A 20992-nucleotide genomic window follows, 5' to 3' on the forward strand; every position below is an offset into this window, starting at 1 on the left:
CTGTCATGCAAGGGCCCAAAATATTCTGGTGCCTAAGGAAAAGTTGATTGAAAAGCTTGGCTATGATTGGAAAAAAAAAAAAAAAAAAGTAACAATGGGAAAATATATATCCTAGAAAGGACTTTATGTCTAAGAAATGGAGCAAAGATTTATAGATATCTGTTTGGAGGTAGCAAAGCAGTGACCTTGTTATAAGCTGAGCAGCCCTGCTAAAACCTTACCCAAAAATCTGGTATATACTTGTCCAAAATATCATGTTCATATTAAAACACATGCACAGAGGCATCTGGGGAGCTCAGTCGGTTAAGTATCTAACTTTGGCTTGGGTCATGATCCCGGGGTCCTGGGATCAAGCCCAGTGTAGGGCTCCACACTCAGCTGGGAGTCTGCTTCATGTAAGACCTACTCCACTCTTGCCACGCCATCTGCCATGGCCTCCACATTGCTCTGCACTCTACTTTCCCTCTACTCCTCCCCCCACTTGTTCACACACTCTTTGTCTTACAAATAAATAAAATCTTTTAAAAAACACATGTACAAACTGGAGGAAGTTACGAAAAATATAGCTCACAATGGGAAGGTAAAGGCAGAAACAAAAAACCAAGTTCTATAATTCACATAGAAGAATCTAAAAATAACCATTTATCTGTGGTAAACTTTAAAAAAATCTTTTAAAATTTCTAAATGCAACCTTGAATTAACATCTATTTTTTTTTAGTTATGTTCTGTTTCATTTTTTGTTTGTTTTTAAATTTAAAACACATGAATTATTTTGTCACGTTTCAATTTTTCCCATGGAAAACCAAATGCCAATCAATTATACATCATTCTGAACTCAAAATTCATATATTTAGAGAGTAAATACTTAATTCTATGAAATGGGGTATATAGAGTAAGTTTTTTATAATAGTTTATAAAGTCCTATGTGGTCCATGAATGGTTTGAACTGTGACATCATCCCTGCAAGCTACTTCCAGTCACAAGACAAAGACTTTTAAATCTTTCAAAAGATTCATCTGTCATAAGAACAGATAATTTTCTAGATCTTTCACTTTATAAAACATGGAGATGGCCTACTTCAAACATAACTGTACTGGGTGTCTTCCAGTTGGCCTCCAGACTTAGCTCTACCTTCTCCCCCTGACCCTTAACCATGTAGGGCTCCCCTATGTGGATCTCATCAACATTTTACCTAGACCCCCACCTCTGGTTGGGTTTAGCCAGTGAAACCACCTGTAGGAGTTGGGAGGAAAGGAGAGATGGGTTTTGTGAGTATTTATTCCCATTCCAGGGGTCCCCACAGACTTCCCCTCTCTCAACACCTCAGCACCTGGTAGGGATCCCTCCCTGTGCAGCTCTCTTAACTGCTTCCCTCGCCCCATTAGGCTTGTAGGGGATAAGCTGCCCCACTTACCAGGACTGGGGTGAGTTACAATTTCTTGGGGTTTCTGTTCCCTGCACTCAGTTTGCAAATAGCTTCTTTAGGAAAATCTCTTCCTATAGCCCAATGTGAGGGGGCTCTCTGTTGCCTGTTTTGACCTTAACTGAACAGTGACATTAACCAAAACTGGTGACTACACAGCACAAAGTGCATGATCACAATATTCGAAAAAGATGATGCAAGCAGGCTGATTCCCAGTTCTTCAGTTGACAGGAGGGGCCATCCTCACTCAGGCAACTGCTGGCCCTCCTTCAGAAATTCTTCCCCAAGCTCCATGGCATTTAATACTCACTGTCCCCTGAATCTTCACTCTGGTGGTTGTCCTACTCTTTGCTAGCATGGCCCGAAGCAACCCATTCCATGTCCTTCACCTCTGGCCAACTTTGGCACGAAGGGAATAATACACATGCCTCTGACACACATCCTGGGATCGAGTGTCCTGCGGCTTCTGTCCCCTCTCTGCACGAAGACAGATCTTTACACTCAACCTGTTCAGTGCATCTCTCTCATAATGACACAGATCACTTTCAACACATTCTGTCACCTGTTTTATTTTTTCCCCAATTTGTATTATAAAATATTCAAACGAAAAAAAAGATAAAAGATGTGTTGGTCAATTATCTTTATAACCATCACCTAAATTCAGTAACTGAGCACAATTCACCACTTTTGTGGATATGTCTAGGAGCATGCACAGTTTTTGCTGAGCCTTTTAAAAGTAGATTGCAGGGATCCCTGGGTGGCTCAGTAGTTTAGCGCCTGCCTTTGGCCTAGGATGTGATACTGGAGTCCCAGGATCAAGTCTTGCATCAGGCTCCCTGCATGGAGCCTGTTTCTCCCTCTGTCTGTTTCTGCCTATCTCTGCCTCTCTCTCTCTCTCTCATAAATAAATGAAATCTTTAAAATAAAAAAATAAAAATAGATTGCAGACATCATGAGGCCTCTACCCTCAAATATTTATGTATCTAACTCCTATGAATAAGAGAATTCTCCACATAATCTTTTTTTTTTAATTTTTATTTATTTATGATAGTCACAGAGAGAGAGAGAGAGAGAGGCAGAGACACAGGCAGAGGGAGAAGCAGGCTCCATGCACCGGGAGCCCAACATGGGATTCGATCCGGGGTCTCCAGGATCGCGCCCCGGGCCAAAGGCAGGCGCCAAACTGCTGCACCACCCAGGGATCCCTCTCCACATAATCTGAACATTATCAAACCTAAAAAAAATTAATTCATAAAATGACCTAATACTCAGTCTGAAATCTTCCCCACTTGTCTCCAAAATGGCCTGTATAGCTTTATCTATAGAACTAGGATCCAATCAACACACCTTGTTCAGTGCTATATTACTTGAGTCTCTCTTAATCTTGAACAGTCCACCTTTTGGGAGAAACCAAACCAATTGTGTTATATAACGTCCTACATTCTGATTTGGTGTTTTTCCCTTGTCATGGTGTTAAAATGGGTCCTTTATCCCTGTACTGTGTGCAAACGGCAGCTTGAGACATGATTAGATTCTTAACACATTTGTCAAAGGTGATGTTCTGTATTTATAATACACAAGGGAAGGCACACAGGTGGTCGATTACTATTAGTGGTACTAAGTAAGAACACTTAGCTAACACGTGGCGGGGGTGGGTGGGGGAGCATTGGTCCACTGTAAAGATATTTTTCCCTTTGCAAATAAGGGTGCTTGAGGATACTTTGACACTGTTTAAATCTTGTGTTCCCCAACTTTTTCCCCCAAAAGATTTTAGCATTGATTATCTCTGACGATCTGGTCAAAAATAGGTTTGACAATAGGACAAAATTTGTGTGCAGGAAATACATTCAACATGGCATATGCTAAGGTTTATGCTCATTTCTGTTTATTCTAGAGCTAACAGATCTGACTCGGCAGCATGTAATATGACTGGGAGATTCCACCACTTCCAGACACACACACACACGCGCGTATGTTGAAAAAATAAAAACTAACACTAGAGAAAACATCCTAGTATACTTTGCTAAACTTTTCTATAGCTGCCTTAAAGAGGCAGTGTAGCAGTTTGACATCTGGGCTGTCTGGAGGCAGTCCAAAAGATTCCACATCTATGAACCTGTCTAACCCACCATTTCATTGCCTGCTGTATCTCCAAATTTAACTACTTCCTGCCCGTTGATCCATGGATCCTGAAAGTGTTCGTTCGATGCTACATTCGCAGCAGCTGATAACGAACACCAAACAGCATTAGGCGACAATCGTGCTGATGAACTTCCAACGTTTATACCAAGCCACCTCCACAGAGCAGCAGTAGCAGGTGAAAGAGATCCTTAGTAGAAAGAGCATGTGGCCCTGAAAAGGACCTTTGTGTTTAGGGAGGACAACCGGTCCATTGCGTTCAGCCGCCGAAGCCGTAGAGGGTGCGGCCCTGGCGCTTGAGCGCGTAGACCACGTCCATGGCCGTGACCGTCTTGCGCTTGGCGTGCTCCGTGTAGGTGACGGCGTCCCGGATCACGTTCTCCAGGAACACCTTGAGCACCCCGCGGGTCTCCTCGTAGATGAGGCCCGAGATGCGCTTGACGCCGCCGCGCCGGGCCAGCCGCCGGATGGCGGGCTTGGTGATGCCCTGGATGTTGTCGCGCAGCACCTTGCGGTGGCGCTTGGCGCCGCCCTTGCCGCGACCAGACGCAGTAGCAGTCACTGGATGTTACAGACCAAAGAGCTTAAAAGCAGCCCCCAGCTTTTGTAACAATTGTGCAGCCCCCCCTTTTGTAACAATTGTGCGGAACTTGGTGAAAACTAAAACACCGGACAACGCGAGAAATGGCGCTGAGCCAAAGGCAGGCGTTAAACCACTGAGCCACCCAGGGATCCCTGCAATCTACTTTTAAAAGGCTCAGCAAAAAGCTGTGCATGCACCTAGACACATCCACAAAAGTGGTGAATTGTGCTCAGTTACTGAATTTAGGTGAGGGCTTACAGATAAATGACCAACCCATCTTTTGTCTTTTTTCTTCGTTTGAATATTTTATAATACAAATTGGGGAAAAATAAAACAGGTGACAAAATGTGTTGAAAAGTGATCTGTGTCATTATAAGAGAGATGCTCTAAACAGGTGAGTGTAAAGATCTGTCTGCGTGTAGAGAGGGGACCGAAGCCGCAGGACACTCGATCCCAGGATGTGTGTCAGAGGCATGTGTATTATTCCCTTCATGCAGAAGTTGGCCAGAGGTGAAGGACATGGAATGGGTTAAGCAGTCAGCCTTCAACTCAGGTACTAATCCTAGGATCCTAGGATCAAGTCCCACATCAGTCTCCCTGCTTCTGCTCCTCCCCCCAGTTCCTGCGATCACTTTCTGTCTCTCAAATAAGTAAATAAAATCTTTAAAAAATAATAAATCTCAAATGACAGCCTTATCCTTTGGTCTCATATTTTTATGGGACTCCCATGCATACATAATTAAATTTTTCTCCTGTTAATCTGTTTTTATATCAACTTACAGCCAAAAACCTACAAGGGTAAAGGAAAATTTTTTCCTCAGCAGTTTTTTGTTTGTTTGTTTTACTAATCATTATGTTCTTGAGATCCATTCCAGTTGTTGCATCACTAGCCTCCCTTTGTATTACTGAGCATGATTCCATTCATGGATGCAGGAAAACATTTAACCATTCACCCATTGAAAGATATTAAGTTGCAAAAAAGAAAAAAGATATTAAGTTGTTTCTAATTTAGGGCTGTTACAAACTTTCATGTACATTTTTGTTTTGGGCCCCCTCCTACCCACCAGTTTTGTTTTATTTTGTGTTTCCTGCATCCCACCTCAAAATTACATTTTTCAAGATGCAAAAGTACTGCTGTGATGACTGGGAGCCAATAACCCTCTCAAAAGTCACAAAGAAATCACATGGCGTTGCTATTATTTACAAGTTGGCTTCAAGTTTCCAAAACTTTGTACTGAGCAATATTTTCAGCTGTTTCCGAAATCCAACATCTAGGTTCTGTAGCTGGGGATTTATTCCAAGAGCCTCCAATGTTTGTTGAATAAACTGCTAGTATCCCTATCCTGTGGTTCCTGCCACAGGACTTGTGTTTTCACTGACATGCAGAGCTGTTTACTTAGTTCCTGAAAAGCCTCCAATGTTTAGTAATCCCCACAGCTTGGGAGAAACCCTGTGATGAGGCTAGACATTCCCACGACTAATGTCTGTAAAATCTGACTGATGTGCAAATCCTGCATGGCTCTGGGGTTCACCATAGGCTTCTGAATTTCTTGGAGGAAACGTTAGAATCTGTAGCCTCCTTGGTTCTTTGAGGATTAATAATAGATCATGCACCACCACCTGTGCAAGGGCCGAGTTCTGCCTTAATGACTAACTAACTACATCATGTTTCTCACACAAGGAAGGTGCAGACACGAGCTGTAACAAGCTCTGAATTCCTGGGGTGAATATACTTAGCTGCTACTCCACTCCACCCCACCCCACCGGTTAGGCACAGTGGTGGTCTGCCCAGCTGTACCAGATAGGCCACTGCCCACACTGCTACTGGTATTGCTACAAATCGAACTGGAAACTCCACAGATCCCATGTTTGAGGTATTGGGTCTCTATTTCCAGTACGGAAAAGCTACCATTACAATAGGATGTGTTGTTGCTCAGTAAAGAAAAATGGGATTGCCAAACTGTTTTCAGGCACCAGCCAGCATAGGTTCTTGATCAGTGTTAGGTCCCACCATTGTAAACCCCTAGGAGGCCTCGCCGGTTGCCTAAGGATCCGTCCTTTCTGAGTCAGAATGAATGGAGGAAATCCACGCCTGGATTCCTGGCAAGTTGCAGTCTTATAAGTGCTAACATGACCGCATCTATCAATTGCTGCCCTTGTAGATCGCCCTAGCTAGCTGCAGGTCAGGGTTTGGGCAGCACGCCCTATAGATTTCCAAAATAAGGAGCTAATTATTTTCAGGAATTGATAAGATTTGCCGGTTCATTTAGTTGAGAGTTAAAGACCCAAAACGGTCTTGTGAGCCTCCTTAACTACGCTCAGCCATATCGACAGTAGGAAAAGGTTAAGACCTACCAAACACCCTCTGCTGGAGATTGCACTGCAATTGGCCGGAGTACACTGCCCAGCCGAGGAAAGGAGCGCGAGGCTTGGAGTGCTCGCGTGGAGGCCAGGGTAGAGAAAGGGCAGCCGACAGGTGCGTACTGGCACCGCTCCTGTTAAGTCCCAGCAGCAAATGCTGTCCTAGCTGATCAGTACCCGGAGGGCGGAAGGGGACAGGGAGAGTGCAAACACCCCATTCACTCCAGGTACAGCTCATCCAAGCGAACCTGTAGGTGGCTCTGAAAAGAGCCTTTGGGTTCAAAACTTGCGTTCTTCGTGGCCACTTACGCCCTCTCCCCGCGGATGCGGCGCGCCAGCTGGATGTCCTTGGGCATGATGGTGACGCGCTTGGCGTGGATGGCGCAGAGGTTGGTGTCCTCGAAGAGCCCCACCAGGTAGGCCTCGCACGCCTCCTGCAGCGCCATGACGGCCGAGCTCTGGAAGCGCAGGTCGGTCTTGAAGTCCTGCGCGATCTCGCGCACCAGGCGCTGGAACGGCAGCTTGCGGATCAGCAGCTCCGTGGACTTCTGGTAGCGCCGGATCTCGCGCAGGGCCACCGTGCCGGGCCGGTAGCGGTGCGGCTTCTTGACGCCGCCGGTGGCCGGCGCGCTCTTGCGGGCCGCCTTGGTGGCCAGCTGCTTGCGCGGGGCCTTGCCGCCCGTCGACTTGCGCGCCGTCTGCTTCGTGCGAGCCATGACCACCAATTGCAAAGAGAGTTCACAGTTGAACTTGCCGGCTCCTATTTATAAAGGCAACATCCTCCTGATTGGTCCGAATCTTCAAATTCCGCGCCGTGAATTAACTTGATGGGCTTTGTGATTGGCTCCCAGGTTTCACTTCAGAAAGTCTCATGTTGAAATGTGTTTTGTATCCTCTGAGTTCTCTGTCCTTTGTTTAGCCTGTATTTCATGTTTTGCAGTACCTTAATTGGTCTTGTTTTAATCCCTTTGTTTGGGATTACATTTGGGAAGAGACTAGAATGACAATTTACAGTTCCTGAGCGGTTTCAGAAGCTCTGCGCCTAGAGGTGATTGATCCAGTCCAGTCTCGTCCTTTATCATTTCTCAAAGTTTGACTTTGAAGCAGCGCTTTATTTTAGCAGTGGAAACACTCTATCCCAAAACTCCGAACACACTAACACTGGCACTCCTTCCAGACACTCCTCTCCTAGGAAACATAGAGATCGCACCCCTGTTGAAATGTAACGATCCTCTAATTCTGAAAGCTTAAATTTTGCCGACTTTGATCAAACCAAACTAGAAATGCCATGGCATAATTTTTAAAATATTTTAATAGCTAACTCTTGTATTCTTTTTGCTGTATTTAGTATCTGGGGAACTGCAATTTGGCAGGAAAATGGGGTCATAAATTTATAACAGGCTTCTGTCTCTTTAGGTCAGGACCTAGGGAGACACAAGGGCCATAAATATGTATTATTGACGAAACAGGAAGCTTTTGTTTTGAAAACGAAAACTTTTTTCTGATGGAGAAAAGACTGGAGTTGCTTCCACATAAACAGCCAATCAAAAAGTAGATTGGATTTCACCTTATTTGCATAAAAGGTTTCTATTGGCTTGATTTGCTCCAATCAGGCATTAAGACCCATTAAGCCGTTATTTGCATACAAGCCATATAAAAGTAGGCCAATGCCGCCCTTTGCTTTCACTTTCCTCGGTTTCAGTGTAGGGTTTGCATTATGCCTGAGCCCGCCAAGTCCGCGCCGGCCCCGAAGAAGGGCTCCAAGAAGGCGGTGACCAAGGCGCAGAAGAAGGACGGCAAGAAGCGCAAGCGCAGCCGCAAGGAGAGCTACTCGGTGTACGTGTACAAGGTGCTGAAGCAGGTGCACCCCGACACGGGCATCTCGTCCAAGGCCATGGGCATCATGAACTCGTTCGTCAACGACATCTTCGAGCGCATCGCGGGCGAGGCGTCGCGCCTGGCGCATTACAACAAGCGCTCGACCATCACGTCCAGGGAGATCCAGACGGCCGTGCGCCTGCTGCTGCCCGGGGAGCTGGCCAAGCACGCCGTGTCCGAGGGCACCAAGGCCGTCACCAAGTACACCAGCTCCAAGTAAACGTGCCAAGTAAGCGTCTCCTTCCCAACCCCAAAGGCTCTTTTCAGAGCCACTCACTCCTTCACGTAAAGAGCTTTAATACTGAATTGTAATAAGGAAAATCTGCCAAAGTTAAAATGTTTTTCTCCCTCAGTTTTATATTCCCGTTAATGTTTTCTCCGTAGCCTTTTTTTTTTTAAGTCTGTTCATGAGAGACGGAAGCAGAGACCTAGTCTGAAAGAACTAGGCTACCTGAGGGGATCCTAGTGTGGGACTGAATCCCAGGACCCCGGGATCATTACCCGAGCCAAAGGCAAGTGCTCAACCACTTGAGCCACCTTGGTACCCCTCAGTAGCTTATTTTGCTGGAACAGAGATGGTCTCCGCAAGTGCAGAGCAGAAAAACTTCCTTTGCAAACTAAGGCAGTTTGAGCTACTGCTCTGGGTTTAGGGTTTCAGGAGATGAAATTAACTCCGGGCAAAGCTTTTGCCAGGGCTTACAGCTGAAAAATTTTTGAGTTGTGCGGACAAGTTGAATTTATATTGGCATCCTTTATAGACGAACCTGTCCAGAGTGTATACTGTTTGGTGAGTCTGAGACTTTGTTTAGCAGAAAATTGGATACTGTATACTTGGTAGGTTGAGAAACTAATTTCATGGTAAATGGAAGAGGTTGAGGAAGACTTCCTGAAAAGAAAGACTATTGAATTACTCAACTGTGGCTATTCTGCAAGTAATAGAAGCATTCAGGCCTCTTGGATTTGTAAGAGGAGGAAGGGAAAGCAGCAAGAGCAAACAGCCTGGGAACAATTCCTCATTGGAGAAATGTCTGGCAGCCAGCAAAGAAGCCAGGTTTGAGTAATCTTCCCTTAGGAGGCTTGATAGGAATCATTAACAGAATACAATACAGCTATAGATATACAAAATACCTTGAGATTAATCTCAACCACAGCACTTCAGTTACTGTCCTCACTTTTGACAAGTCCACCCTTACAGGCATTTCGCTGTTGGATCATGGAGTGTGGGGCAGGGAGGGTGGTAGTTGGTAGTTGGTATTCCAGGATCATAGATCTGAATGCGCCTCACATTCTTGCCTAAAGGACATGTTGAGTGAAAGGACTAGAACTTCTGAGTTTATTTGTTCAGGTAGTGAGAGCCTGTTAAATTTCAGAAAGTGAGATCCTGGGAAAGAGTGAGCAGGATAAAAACAATCCTTGACCTCACAGGGTTCCTACTCTAGAATGGACATTTAAATAGTAATCTTACAGCCTTAACAGAAGGGGTAAGCCTCTGAGGGTCACTTTAGCATTGCCAAAGCTGAATGGATTTATCTTGAAAAGCAATTCTGGAAGGAAGGTGGAGCAAGAGACAATGATAAGGAAAAAGGAGACAATAAGGAAAGGAAAATCCATGTGCAGACAAAGATGCAGAGTTTGTATTTATGGACTATAGTTAACAAGGGCGATGTATTTATATATTCATCTGGCCATGTCTCATCTGGTTCACAGGGATTTTGTAGAAGTCCTAGTGCTGTACCTTACTAAAATGTAAGATCTTACTGAAATGTAGAAAGGAATGCTAGGATAGTAAATCTTGTCCATTGATCCTCTTAAGGACTATTTTTTATGTACACCTAAGAGTTAGTATTAGATACACTTGGAAGTGACCAACAACCTAAAATAGTCACTGGTTAAACTCGATAAAAGTCTAGTTCTCATGCTCAGGCCTGGAATGGGGCCCTGCTCTCCTTAGAGAACTCCTCTCCCTCTGTGTGCAACGTGTGTTTTCTCTATTATTTGAGAATATTCTCAAATATATTCTGCTATGAAAATCTATAGAGGACCAAGACGAGACCGATTAATCAGATGAATAAAACATAAGAAATGTTAGGTAGGTAATTCCTAAGTAAGAAACTTCTAAGAAGTGTTGAATAGATAAACAAGGAATTTTATGAGATACAGGCATAATTGAAAAGCTATATTTACCAAAAATCATAAATTAGTGCCTGGAAGACATGTTTCACATAGAGAAAGTAAGTAGAGCTTGTGGACTTCACAGAGATAGGACAAGACGAAAGAACCAAGAAGCGCCAGATATTTGTGAGACACCAAATATTTGTGAGGTATTCAGTATTTATGTAGTCTTATATTGTCCACCCACTGGTGACTTCTGCTTTAGCCACATTTGCCGTCTGCAGACAACACCGACATAAAAGGCATGGCTGCTTGGGATGTAACTGTCAGCCTATAAGGGAGGCCTTGTGCATCAGAAATGGCCTGCCTGGTGGTAATCTGGTATCTGAAGACATTAAGGTCATTTCCTACAAGTGAATCTAGCTGTCAGTCGTATCATACCCCTTCCACCTTGTAGTCCAAGATGTCCACTCCAGCTACAGCTATCTTGTTCACTTTCCGTCCTGAATGAAGGAGAAAAGGATAAGGAAACACCCCCCACCATTTACTGAAATCCTGAGGATGCCATAAATCTGCCTTTGTTAATATACCATCAGCCAAAAATAGTCGATGGCCACACTAGCTACAAAAGAAGCTCAGGGAGTTTAATTAGTGTGTAAGAAAGGAAAACCCATTTCAGGGGACAGCTGTGTGGTAGTCGCTGCCATAGCTACTATAAGTAGGTAATTCCTACCTAAGTGGATAATTACAAATATTATCAATAAGACAGGAGGGAAACTGATGAGTTCTTACATCTACAGTAAGACACTGGAGTTTCCTGGTACAATACAAATGAATTGTAAATATTGGCAATACTTGCTTTAGTTGAGGAGAAAACAAAATGATACAAGTCTAGTTAGGAGCACATTTTCCTTTTCAGATGAACGATGCTCAACACAATTGGGAATCGTGTGTTTATTTCCTGTCACCCACAAAGACGGTATCCGTGAGCTCCACACAGGGTACTTTACCCAAGTTATTCACTGCTCTGTTTCTGGCACCTAGAACAATGCGGAGCACATAGTAAGCACTCTAGTTTTTGATGGATGGATGAAGTAAAATTAAACTATGCAGGTAACATGCAACAGTCATCCATTCTCTAGTACCAGAGATAAAGTCCATGACTGAATTATTCTACTGTGTGAATAGTTCACCTCAGTTTCTTCATCATTTATTTGGGCTACTAATGGCCCCTAAGCCACAGAGTTATTGTGTAGATTAAATAAAATGACCTATGTAGACACCAAATTATACTTTGTTTTCATTTATCTTTTAAAGATTTTATTTACTTATTTGAGAGTACAAGCAAGGGGGAGCAGTAGGCAGGGGATGCGGGACTCAATCCCAGGATCCTGGAATCATGACCTGAACCAAAGGTAGACACTTAACAGAATGAGCCACCCTGGTGTGCCCCCCAAATTACACTTTTGAACTAATGAAGTCATGACTCTTTTACCTAGACAGTTCCCAAGGCAGGTATTGTTAACAGCTCTATTGGGCAAATGACACAACAGATACTGAGCTGCTATCCAGAGCTTGCAGCTGGCTGTCAGAGGCCTTAGATTCTTCCAGAAACACTGCCGCTGACTGAGCCAGTGAAGTACTGAAGGGTAGCTCACCCCTGTTCCTGATACAAGCACTTCTTGCCTAAAACCCTAAGGACATTTGCATCTGTAATCCTTATTTTGCAATCCAAATAAATGGAAGGTGTCACCTGAGGGTAAACATTTTGCCTGTGGCAAAAAAAAAAAAAAAAAAAAAAAAACACTAATGAGTATGAAGTACCAGGATATGAATGGCATTTAACCCTTAATTTTCAGACTTTTTTCTCTATATAAAATGCTAAAGGTCAGCTTCTATTTTCAAGGTCTGAAGAGCATAAAGCAGGGCCCTCCTTTTTGTACTGGAGCACTATTGAGACTATCTAAATAGAGAGCAGAACCTGCTTAAGTGGGAAACAAACACAGAAATTCCTTCCTATGTTCAACTCCTCTCAAGGCCTTACATCTCAGAACTAAAGTCTACAAGCCCCTCCTTGATCCGGCTTCTTTTTGCTTCTCTGTGTCTCCTCCTGCTGTGCTCCTCCTGCTGTGCTCCACCCGCTCCAGGCAGCCACCTGGCCCCTTACCCTCCCCTCTCCACTAATTTCAAGTCTATGCTGATGTCATCTTTATAGGTAGCCTAATCCAAATTTCACCTTCCCGTAACACTCCTTATTCTAGCTTTATTTCTCTCCTTCTTGCATTTAATATACTACACATATCTGATTTTATTGTCTCTCCTTCCTAGACTCACATGTAAACTCCTCAAGGGCTAGGAATTCTGAATGGATTGTTGGAGTATATTCCCAATGCGCAGAACAGGACCTGGCACATTGCAAACTATCAACAAATACATGAAGAGTAACCAAAATTTTAAAATCCATCAATGCTAACCAATGTTGGTTGGTTGGGGAAATTGTCATGGCACCCTAATTAGGTTTTAAAATGGTGGACATGTTTTAAAATATTGAGAGCGAAAAGGATAAAATTTTCTTTCCAATGATCAAGGCAGCTGGGTGGAAGAGACACAGATAAAACATTTGGCTAGTGTTGATGATGTTGAAACCAGGTGCAGGGCACACAGAGTTTATTAAACTAATGTTTCTACTTCCATATAATTCTGAAATGCCACATAATAAAAAAAATGAAAAGAATAGCTAGGAAAGAAGGAAAATATAAACTGATAAATAAATAATGACCATGGAGAAAGATAGGTGAAAACCTAAACAGGACTGTGTGCCCAGTGTGAAGATAGACAGGTATCCACAAGTTGCCTGCCAGGAACTTCCTCTTTGTAGCATCCCTTAAAACCTGGTATTGTCAATTGCCCAAAGCAGGTCCATCTCTCATCACAGACTCACATTAACACTGTCCCCAGGAATTACTACAAAAACCAGATACTATTTGATTCATAGCAGAGATTTAATAGTCCTCAAGCAAGCCAGGAAATCGTCTTTAGAAGAGCAGTATGTTTCCTCCAAAAGCAAGCTCACTCTCAGAAAGCCTGATTCTGCAGATAAATCATTGCTAAACCTGCAGTCAAAGCAATAGGAGCAAATCACAAGATTGGAATGTATTATGCAGCATCTGCTCTTGACTAGCGACCTGTTGGAAACGCCTGAGTTTTAATGATTACAATTGCCTGGGATTACCCTCCAGGCTACAATTAGAATGCCACTGACTGGCCCACGGGCAGATATTTTTTATAAAACCTCCAGTTGTACTGTGCACTCAATATCAAGGTCCCTGATCTCTAGATGAAACTACCTTCCCTGGTTCTTTTCTTGTGCAATTGATTTACAGATCATTTAATTCTGTGACATAAGCATGCTGTTTGCAAATGCTTATTCCTAGTATTCCTATGGAGAGGTCACAGGTTCCTCTGTTGATGAGCCCAAAAATACTTTTGAAAATAGGCTTCTTAAACTAGTGTTAGGTCAACCACCTGAGGTGAACGTGACACAATGTCAATTTTCACTAGGCCTGCATAGGACAGGATGGGATAATCTACATCTTTTGCAAGCTCCCAAGTGATGCCCATGTCACCGGTGGACAGAGGCAGAGTCAAGGACCACACAAGTCATTAATGGTCTTAAATTGTTACCAGTAAGCTCCTTAGAAATCCTGAGTCTAGGTAACATCCGGGTGGCTCAGCAGTTGAGCATCTGCCTTTGGCTCAGGTCATGATCCCAAGTCCTGGGATAGTGTCCCTTATTGAGCTCGAGAGGACGCTGGTTTTCCCGCTGCCGGTCTTTCATTAATTAAAAAAAAAAAAAAACCCTGAATCGAATTCCATAGAAATCAAGTACCAGCCTGCATCTTTCTAAGATTTTACATGAGAACCAAGACTTCACTTTTATCAAGTCATGGGAATTGAGCAAATTAGTTTCAGACATGAAGTCAAACATGTCCACAGAACTAGTTTTGCAACGGTCATTGCCCAAACTTGCGAAAACTTACACCGAAGCATTCTGCACATAGGGAGAGGCTGAAAGGAGGAGCGGAGGGCACAACTGAAAGCCCAGGAAAAGAGCAAACATCACGTACCAAACCTCCACCTTTTAAGAGCTCACCTTAACACCAAGAACCAACTTAAAACGGGTTTAAAAAAGACTCGAAATTGAGGGAACACAATTACAGCAATTTTAGAGAAAAAGTGGGTGGCTCTTAGAAGAGCCTTTGAGTTAATTCAATTAGCGGGGGAAGCTTTACGCCCTCTCCCCGCGGATGCGGCGCGCCAGCTGGATGTCCTTGGGCATGATGGTGACGCGCTTGGCGTGGATGGCGCAGAGGTTGGTGTCCTCGAAGAGCCCCACCAGGTAGGCCTCGCACGCCTCCTGCAGCGCCATGACGGCCGAGCTCTGGAAGCGCAGGTCGGTCTTGAAGTCCTGCGCGATCTCGCGCACCAGGCGCTGGAACGGCAGCTTGCGGATCAGCAGCTCCGTGGACTTCTGGTAGCGCCGGATCTCGCGCAGGGCCACCGTGCCGGGCCGGTAGCGGTGCGGCTTCTTGACGCCGCCGGTGGCCGGCGCGCTCTTGCGGGCCGCCTTGGTGGCCAGCTGCTTGCGCGGGGCCTTGCCGCCCGTCGACTTGCGCGCCGTCTGCTTCGTACGAGCCATCTCGAGAAAACAGAGAGAAGACTACACTACCAAGTCTCGCAGACTACATTGCCCTTATATATACTCAGAACCGTTCCGATTGGTCTTGCATTTTTCAAAACTCCCGCGCGATGAAACCATTGGCTGAAGCTGAGGACGTGATTGGTGGACCACTGGAGGCTCCGATTGGATGAATTATTAAACATTCCAATCCGGTCTTTGTTGTAGTCAGCCAATCCAGAAATTAACCTTAGGGTGTTCTGCTTCAACTCCTCTCAGATTCCAAATAAGGCATAACCAGGGGGCAGGGGAAGATGCTAACTCTGGCTCAGGAGACTCACGTAATGGAGCGCAAGACGGAGGGTCACGTCTTAAGAACAAATTTGTTTTCTGATGGTTACTTTAACTGAATTGAATAGCGGGGACAGCCCCTTTCTATATCCACTCTGGGAAACCACAGGTAAGACGACTGGCCCGGGGACGAAGCGGTCACCACCGTGTGACAAATGTTGGGATTTCCTTTCATTCACTTCAGCATAGAAACAGCCTGCGCCGATTTCCGGTCCCATACTTTTTTTGCCTTACGGCATCCCAGGCTACCACCCCTCCCATGGAGGTTCATTGAATTATCCCTTACTTCTGGTTTCCTCACTGTAGGTGTATTACTCGCTAAACATGATTGAACATGGAGGCCCCTGGCCATCTACATAAAGCTAGGGTTTTGCAAACATTGCCATCACTAACTAGCTTCCCCTCACGTATTAGAACCTTGCCTACCATACTCCGGTTTCTGTCCAAGTTAAGCAGCCACAATTTATTGCAATGGATACACTGATTTTACTATCCAGAGCCCGTGCCCGTGTAAGGCTTACGTAATAGAAAAGCAACACTTTGTTACAAGCTTCCTAATTTGAAAATGTGGACGGCTCTGAAAAGAGCCTTTGGATGGGAAAATAAGCTTTAGATGCACAAAGAGGTATTTAGGTAGGTTTACTTCCCCTTGGCCTTGTGGTGACTCTCGGTCTTCTTGGGCAGCAGCACGGCCTGGATGTTGGGCAGGACGCCGCCCTGCGCGATGGTCACGCGGCCCAGCAGCTTGTTGAGCTCCTCGTCGTTGCGGATGGCCAGCTGCAGGTGGCGCGGGATGATGCGCGTCTTCTTGTTGTCGCGGGCCGCGTTGCCCGCCAGCTCCAGGATCTCGGCCGTCAGGTACTCCAGCACGGCCGCCAGGTACACCGGCGCGCCCGCCCCGACCCGCTCCGCGTAGTTGCCCTTGCGGAGCAGGCGGTGGACGCGGCCCACCGGGAACTGGAGCCCGGCCCGCGACGAGCGCGTCTTGGCCTTGGCGCGAGCCTTGCCGCCCTGCTTCCCGCGACCCGACATGATAGCACAGCAACAACGCACTAAAGAACAGGAGTCGAGACCGGCAAAACGCAAAGAGCTGAACTATTATACCCTGAGGCGGTTTCGTAAAGCAGCTTATGCCGTTGGCACAGAAGAAATTCCAGCCAATCAAAAGACACAGCCAGAGTGCAACAATGCCCCTAATTTGCATAGAACGTTTGTGAGTTACAAGATCAAATTATTTAAGGTTGAACTACGGGGAAAGACCAATGAGAGCTTAGGATAAAGAAGGAGCCTATCGGCGGTTAGGATACTGTAGAAGCCAATCAGAAATGTAAGTCTGCAATCCCTAATTTGCATACGTGTCAAATAAATAGGAGGGCGCTTGGTCGCGGGCGTACTTTTGTCGTTGCGCTTTAGTACTGGTTTCTGATTGTGAAACCCGAGCCCGCCAAGTCCGCGCCGGCCCCGAAGAAGGGCTCCAAGAAAGCTATCACTAAGGCGCAGAAAAAGGACAGCAAGAAGCGCAAGCGCAGCCGCAAGGAGAGCTATTCCATCTACGTGTACAAGGTGCTGAAGCAGGTGCACCCCGACACGGGCATCTCGTCCAAGGCCATGGGCATCATGAACTCGTTCGTCAACGACATCTTCGAGCGCATCGCGGGCGAGGCGTCGCGCCTGGCGCATTACAACAAGCGCTCGACCATCACGTCCAGGGAGATCCAGACGGCCGTGCGCCTGCTGCTGCCCGGGGAGCTGGCCAAGCACGCCGTGTCCGAGGGCACCAAGGCCGTCACCAAGTACACCAGCTTCAAGCAAACTCCTGTGCAACTACGACAACGACTTCAGGCCCTTTTAAGAGCCACCCATATGCTCATTTAAAGAGCTGTAACTTAAGCTTGAAAATGACCAGTACAGCCATTGTAATACTTTGTCAAGCAGTATTAATCTAGAAGCAAAACGTAATTCCAGCCTGTGAGAATCACCAAAGGGTAAATCTATGCAACTGGACTATTGTGTTCTCTTAGCTGCTCTGGTAGCTCCTTACTGAGTGTAATGTTCCTGGAGGCCCACCACACTTGGAGAGGCTTCGTTTCCCCATTTTGTTTCGCTTTGTTATTTCCACTACCCTAGATCAGGGAGTAATTAGGGGCAAAGTTGGGCAAAGTGTCGGGTGGCCCTAAATTAAAAGAGGAACATTCTTTTAGAAAATCCACTTGCTGTGAGCATCCGAGTGGCTACAGTGGCATCTAATGGAGCCATGTACTATCTGCGACTTGCATTTCTAAATCCCAGCGGATTTCTTGCCAGTCTCAAACCCATGTCCTTCCAATTCCACCAGTTTCTTCGCCAAAAACGTTAACGTAGTCTAAATACTGCCTCTTGCAAAGGTCAGGAATTCATCCATTAGAGTTTTCTACCTGGCTTAAATATACAAGAATGTAAGAGACACTACAACTGGAATATGTGAAGGAAGAGGAAGCAAGTGAAAGTCCATCTGTGATGGGGGCGGGGGTGGGCAGGGCATAAGGATCTGCCTCAGCCTCTTCACTTTCCAGTCCCAAGATCTCCCTAAACCTCTCCAAGTCCAGTGACTTATTCATGCCCTGGGATTTTATTTTAAGGGAGAAAAGTCACAAGGCATTAATATTCTTGTGCCTGTCCGCGTGATTTCAGCCTACAATCACCTATGAAATGGAATCTCCCATATTACAAATGAATGAGAAATTAAGGTTAAGTAACTCCTTACTGAAACGTGGGATCTGAATCCCTAAGGACTGTTTGCACACAGACTTTCAAGCAATAGAGGCCAGTTGCAATCTTAGGAATAGGGAAACCGGCTCAGAAGGAAAATTAAGTATTAGAATAAAACTAAATTAAAACTGGTCAGAAGATACACTTGTTCTTTGATGCACAACACAGGCCTTAAACCACCCAAAGTATATAATGAGCTATGGAAGCTAAGGATCTCCTTATGGCAAATTTAACTTTTCTGAGTGCTGTGCCATAGAGGGGAAGCCATGAGCATTAGCAGTATAAAACTAAGCTCAAAAACCTCATTTTCTACTTACTAGCCCAACCCCTCAGGATCCTGTAAGTCTGCTTTAACATGTAAAAATTCCCTTGGAAACTTCCTTTATCACTACCCATCAAGGTATCTATTAGCAATCATCCTCCAAACATATGATCCACTGATATACATCTGAAGAGTCTCGTGACTGAGTTTTTACTAAGTAATAATAATGACCTTTCCTAACAATAGCTAGCCCTCTTCGGATCCTGGAAACCTTGTTTCCGAAATACCTTGGAGGCTTGTGCTGTCCCTAAGCCCTTCCCAACTGGAAAGTATTTACTGGGCCACTCCTCATGACCCCAGGGCAGCTCTTCCTGCCCATGGGTCCTGTCCCTATTCCTTAATAAAACCACCTTTTTGCACCAAAGATGTCTTAAGAATTCTTTCTTGGCTATTGGCTCCAAACCCCAACTATTTCCTATATAAGTGACTCAATTTTGTAATAGGACTTGTGAAGAAGATACTCTAAGCCCCACATGTGATTAAGGCATTCATTTCTTGCTCTCCAAAGCTAATTTTAAGCACATTTGAAAACAAATATACTACCATGGCTTAAGGAGGAATCCCTTAAAACAAGATATAGTTGTGAAAGACTGTTTCAATGCTAAATTTAGGCCAATTTCTTAAACTGTCTGTGAACATTTCCTTACCTCTAAAATGGGAATGATAACTAACACATGGCATTGCTGGATGATCAGTAAAAGAACACTATAAAGCGTTTAGGACAGTTCTTATGCAGAGGAAAGTCTTCCAAAACGTTAATGACAGCTAAAGCCTCTGGTTGAAATGATAGGGAAGGTGAGTTGGTCCTGCCCATATTGGAATCTGAGTCCTGAAGCTTTGAACAAGTCAGTAGACTCCAAAGCCTAGCAGCACGTTATTCTAGTTAAGAGTTCCTCAACTGGCAAGGTGAATGACAATCTAATCCATTCTAACAGTCTACACCCCTCTTTAGGACCATCTCTTCACCCTGAACTTTTTTTTTTTTTTTAAGATTTTATTTATTTATTTGTGAGAGACACACAGAGAGAGGCCAAGACACAGCCAGTGAGAGAAGCAGGGAGCCTGATGTGGGACTCCATCCCAGGAGCCAGGGATCAGGAAGGACCTGAGCTGAAGGCAGACGCCCAACCATTGAAGCCACCCAGGTGTTCCTACCCTGAACTCTTTTGAAGACAACCTAGGGCCGTTGACTGTGAGACTTCTCTGCCCCTGCCCGCCAATTCAAGCAACATGTGACTTATTTTCCAGAGACTTCATGTCTCACTAGCATTAGGAGTACCTCATTTAACAGATGTGTTGGGTTATGAGGAAAGGACCCTGGAAACTCACAAAAGCTGCTTTAATAATTTTTTATTCCTATTTTGTTCCCATGCCTCCAGTTCTTTTTGCCTAACCTTACAGCAGTACCTGGCCAGAATGAAGAATCGTCTTCAGAAAAGCAGCTGCACTTTTAAAGCTAGAAGAGAAACATGAATTGCTGTCCACAATCATTCCCAGACTAGGGAAAGTTAGGGCCACCCTAAAGATTGCTGTGATGTTGCCAACAACTTAGAAGACTGATATCAACCTCCCTTCCTAAAAGAACTCTCCTTTTATATGCTCAAAGGAAATTCAGATAACTTCAAAATAAGAAATCTTCATACTCAATAAATGACCCACAGTCAGTAAACATTATGAGCAAAACATAAACCTTTATCATAGTAAGTCAACGGGACTTACTATAATTATGCTGTGAGGACTATCAGCATAATTAGCCAAAATGAATCAAAACAGTATCATATTGCAGCTAGTTTCTGGGAGTGGTTTTATTCAGGGAACAATGAGTTGCCATGTCGACACATGTAGCTAAATCTAGTTTGTTTTAGTAGCAATGTTAGATTGTATGCCTAATTATGTTACATCTATTGGTTGACATTTGCTTTGTTGGCTACCTTAAAAAATTTTATAGGATGCTTTGCTGGAATATAAAATATTAAGTAGAAATTTCATTGTGTGGATTACTTCATAATATTCTAGTAATAACATTAATGCATGTGTGGATTACTTATGATAATAGAATATAAGGTTTAAAACAGGTAGTTAGAAGTATATAACTTTAGGGGAAATAGTCAAGAAATCTGCTTTAACTTCCTTGCCCCACTCTGATTAGCTGAGCTGATTCGGAGATTTTTTTTTTTTTTCAATTTTGAAACAAAAGGAACTTGAACACATCACTGGTGTCCAAATGCTCATCTATGGCTAGTATTAATTAGTCCGTGCCAATTTTCTCTATTATTTTTCCTACTGTGTAAAAATGAGAAAAATAAGGTCAGTGCAATAAATTCTCCTTAATATTAAAAGTTAACACATCTTTTTAATCCTGTCAACTCCCCACAAATTTATTGTCTTCAGTCTAAA

General features: G+C 44.4%; 4 protein-coding genes across 4 annotated transcripts; 2 read left to right on the forward strand and 2 right to left on the reverse strand.

Annotated features, from left to right (window-relative positions):
• Positions 1 to 4100: 4100 nt before the first annotated feature.
• On the reverse strand, positions 4101 to 7245 carry LOC119877878 (histone H3.1). The gene has a single exon (XM_038584409.1). It carries the CDS (start codon positions 7220 to 7222, stop codon positions 6812 to 6814), a length of 411 nt encoding a protein of 136 aa, XP_038440337.1. The 5' UTR covers positions 7223 to 7245; the 3' UTR covers positions 4101 to 6811.
• Positions 7246 to 8199: 954 nt separating this feature from the next.
• On the forward strand, positions 8200 to 8652 carry LOC119877880 (histone H2B type 1-C/E/F/G/I). Its single transcript, XM_038584425.1, has one exon. It carries the CDS (start codon positions 8224 to 8226, stop codon positions 8602 to 8604), a length of 381 nt encoding a protein of 126 aa, XP_038440353.1. The 5' UTR covers positions 8200 to 8223; the 3' UTR covers positions 8605 to 8652.
• Positions 8653 to 14763: 6111 nt separating this feature from the next.
• Positions 14764 to 15195, reverse strand: H3C8 (H3 clustered histone 8). The gene has a single exon (NM_001374585.1). The coding sequence runs from the start codon at positions 15193 to 15195 to the stop codon at positions 14785 to 14787; it is 411 nt and encodes a 136-aa protein (NP_001361514.1). The 3' UTR covers positions 14764 to 14784.
• A 1360-nt stretch (positions 15196 to 16555) lies between these two features.
• On the forward strand, positions 16556 to 19949 carry H2BC10 (H2B clustered histone 10). The gene is made up of 2 exons (XM_038584488.1): positions 16556 to 16738; positions 16939 to 19949. The coding sequence occupies exons 1-2, from the start codon at positions 16556 to 16558 to the stop codon at positions 17398 to 17400; spliced, it is 645 nt and encodes a 214-aa protein (XP_038440416.1). The 3' UTR covers positions 17401 to 19949.
• The last annotated feature ends 1043 nt before the right edge of the window (positions 19950 to 20992 follow it).

This window comes from Canis lupus, chromosome 35 (assembly GCF_011100685.1).
Source record: "Canis lupus familiaris isolate Mischka breed German Shepherd chromosome 35, alternate assembly UU_Cfam_GSD_1.0, whole genome shotgun sequence".
NCBI lineage: Eukaryota > Metazoa > Chordata > Mammalia > Carnivora > Canidae > Canis > Canis lupus.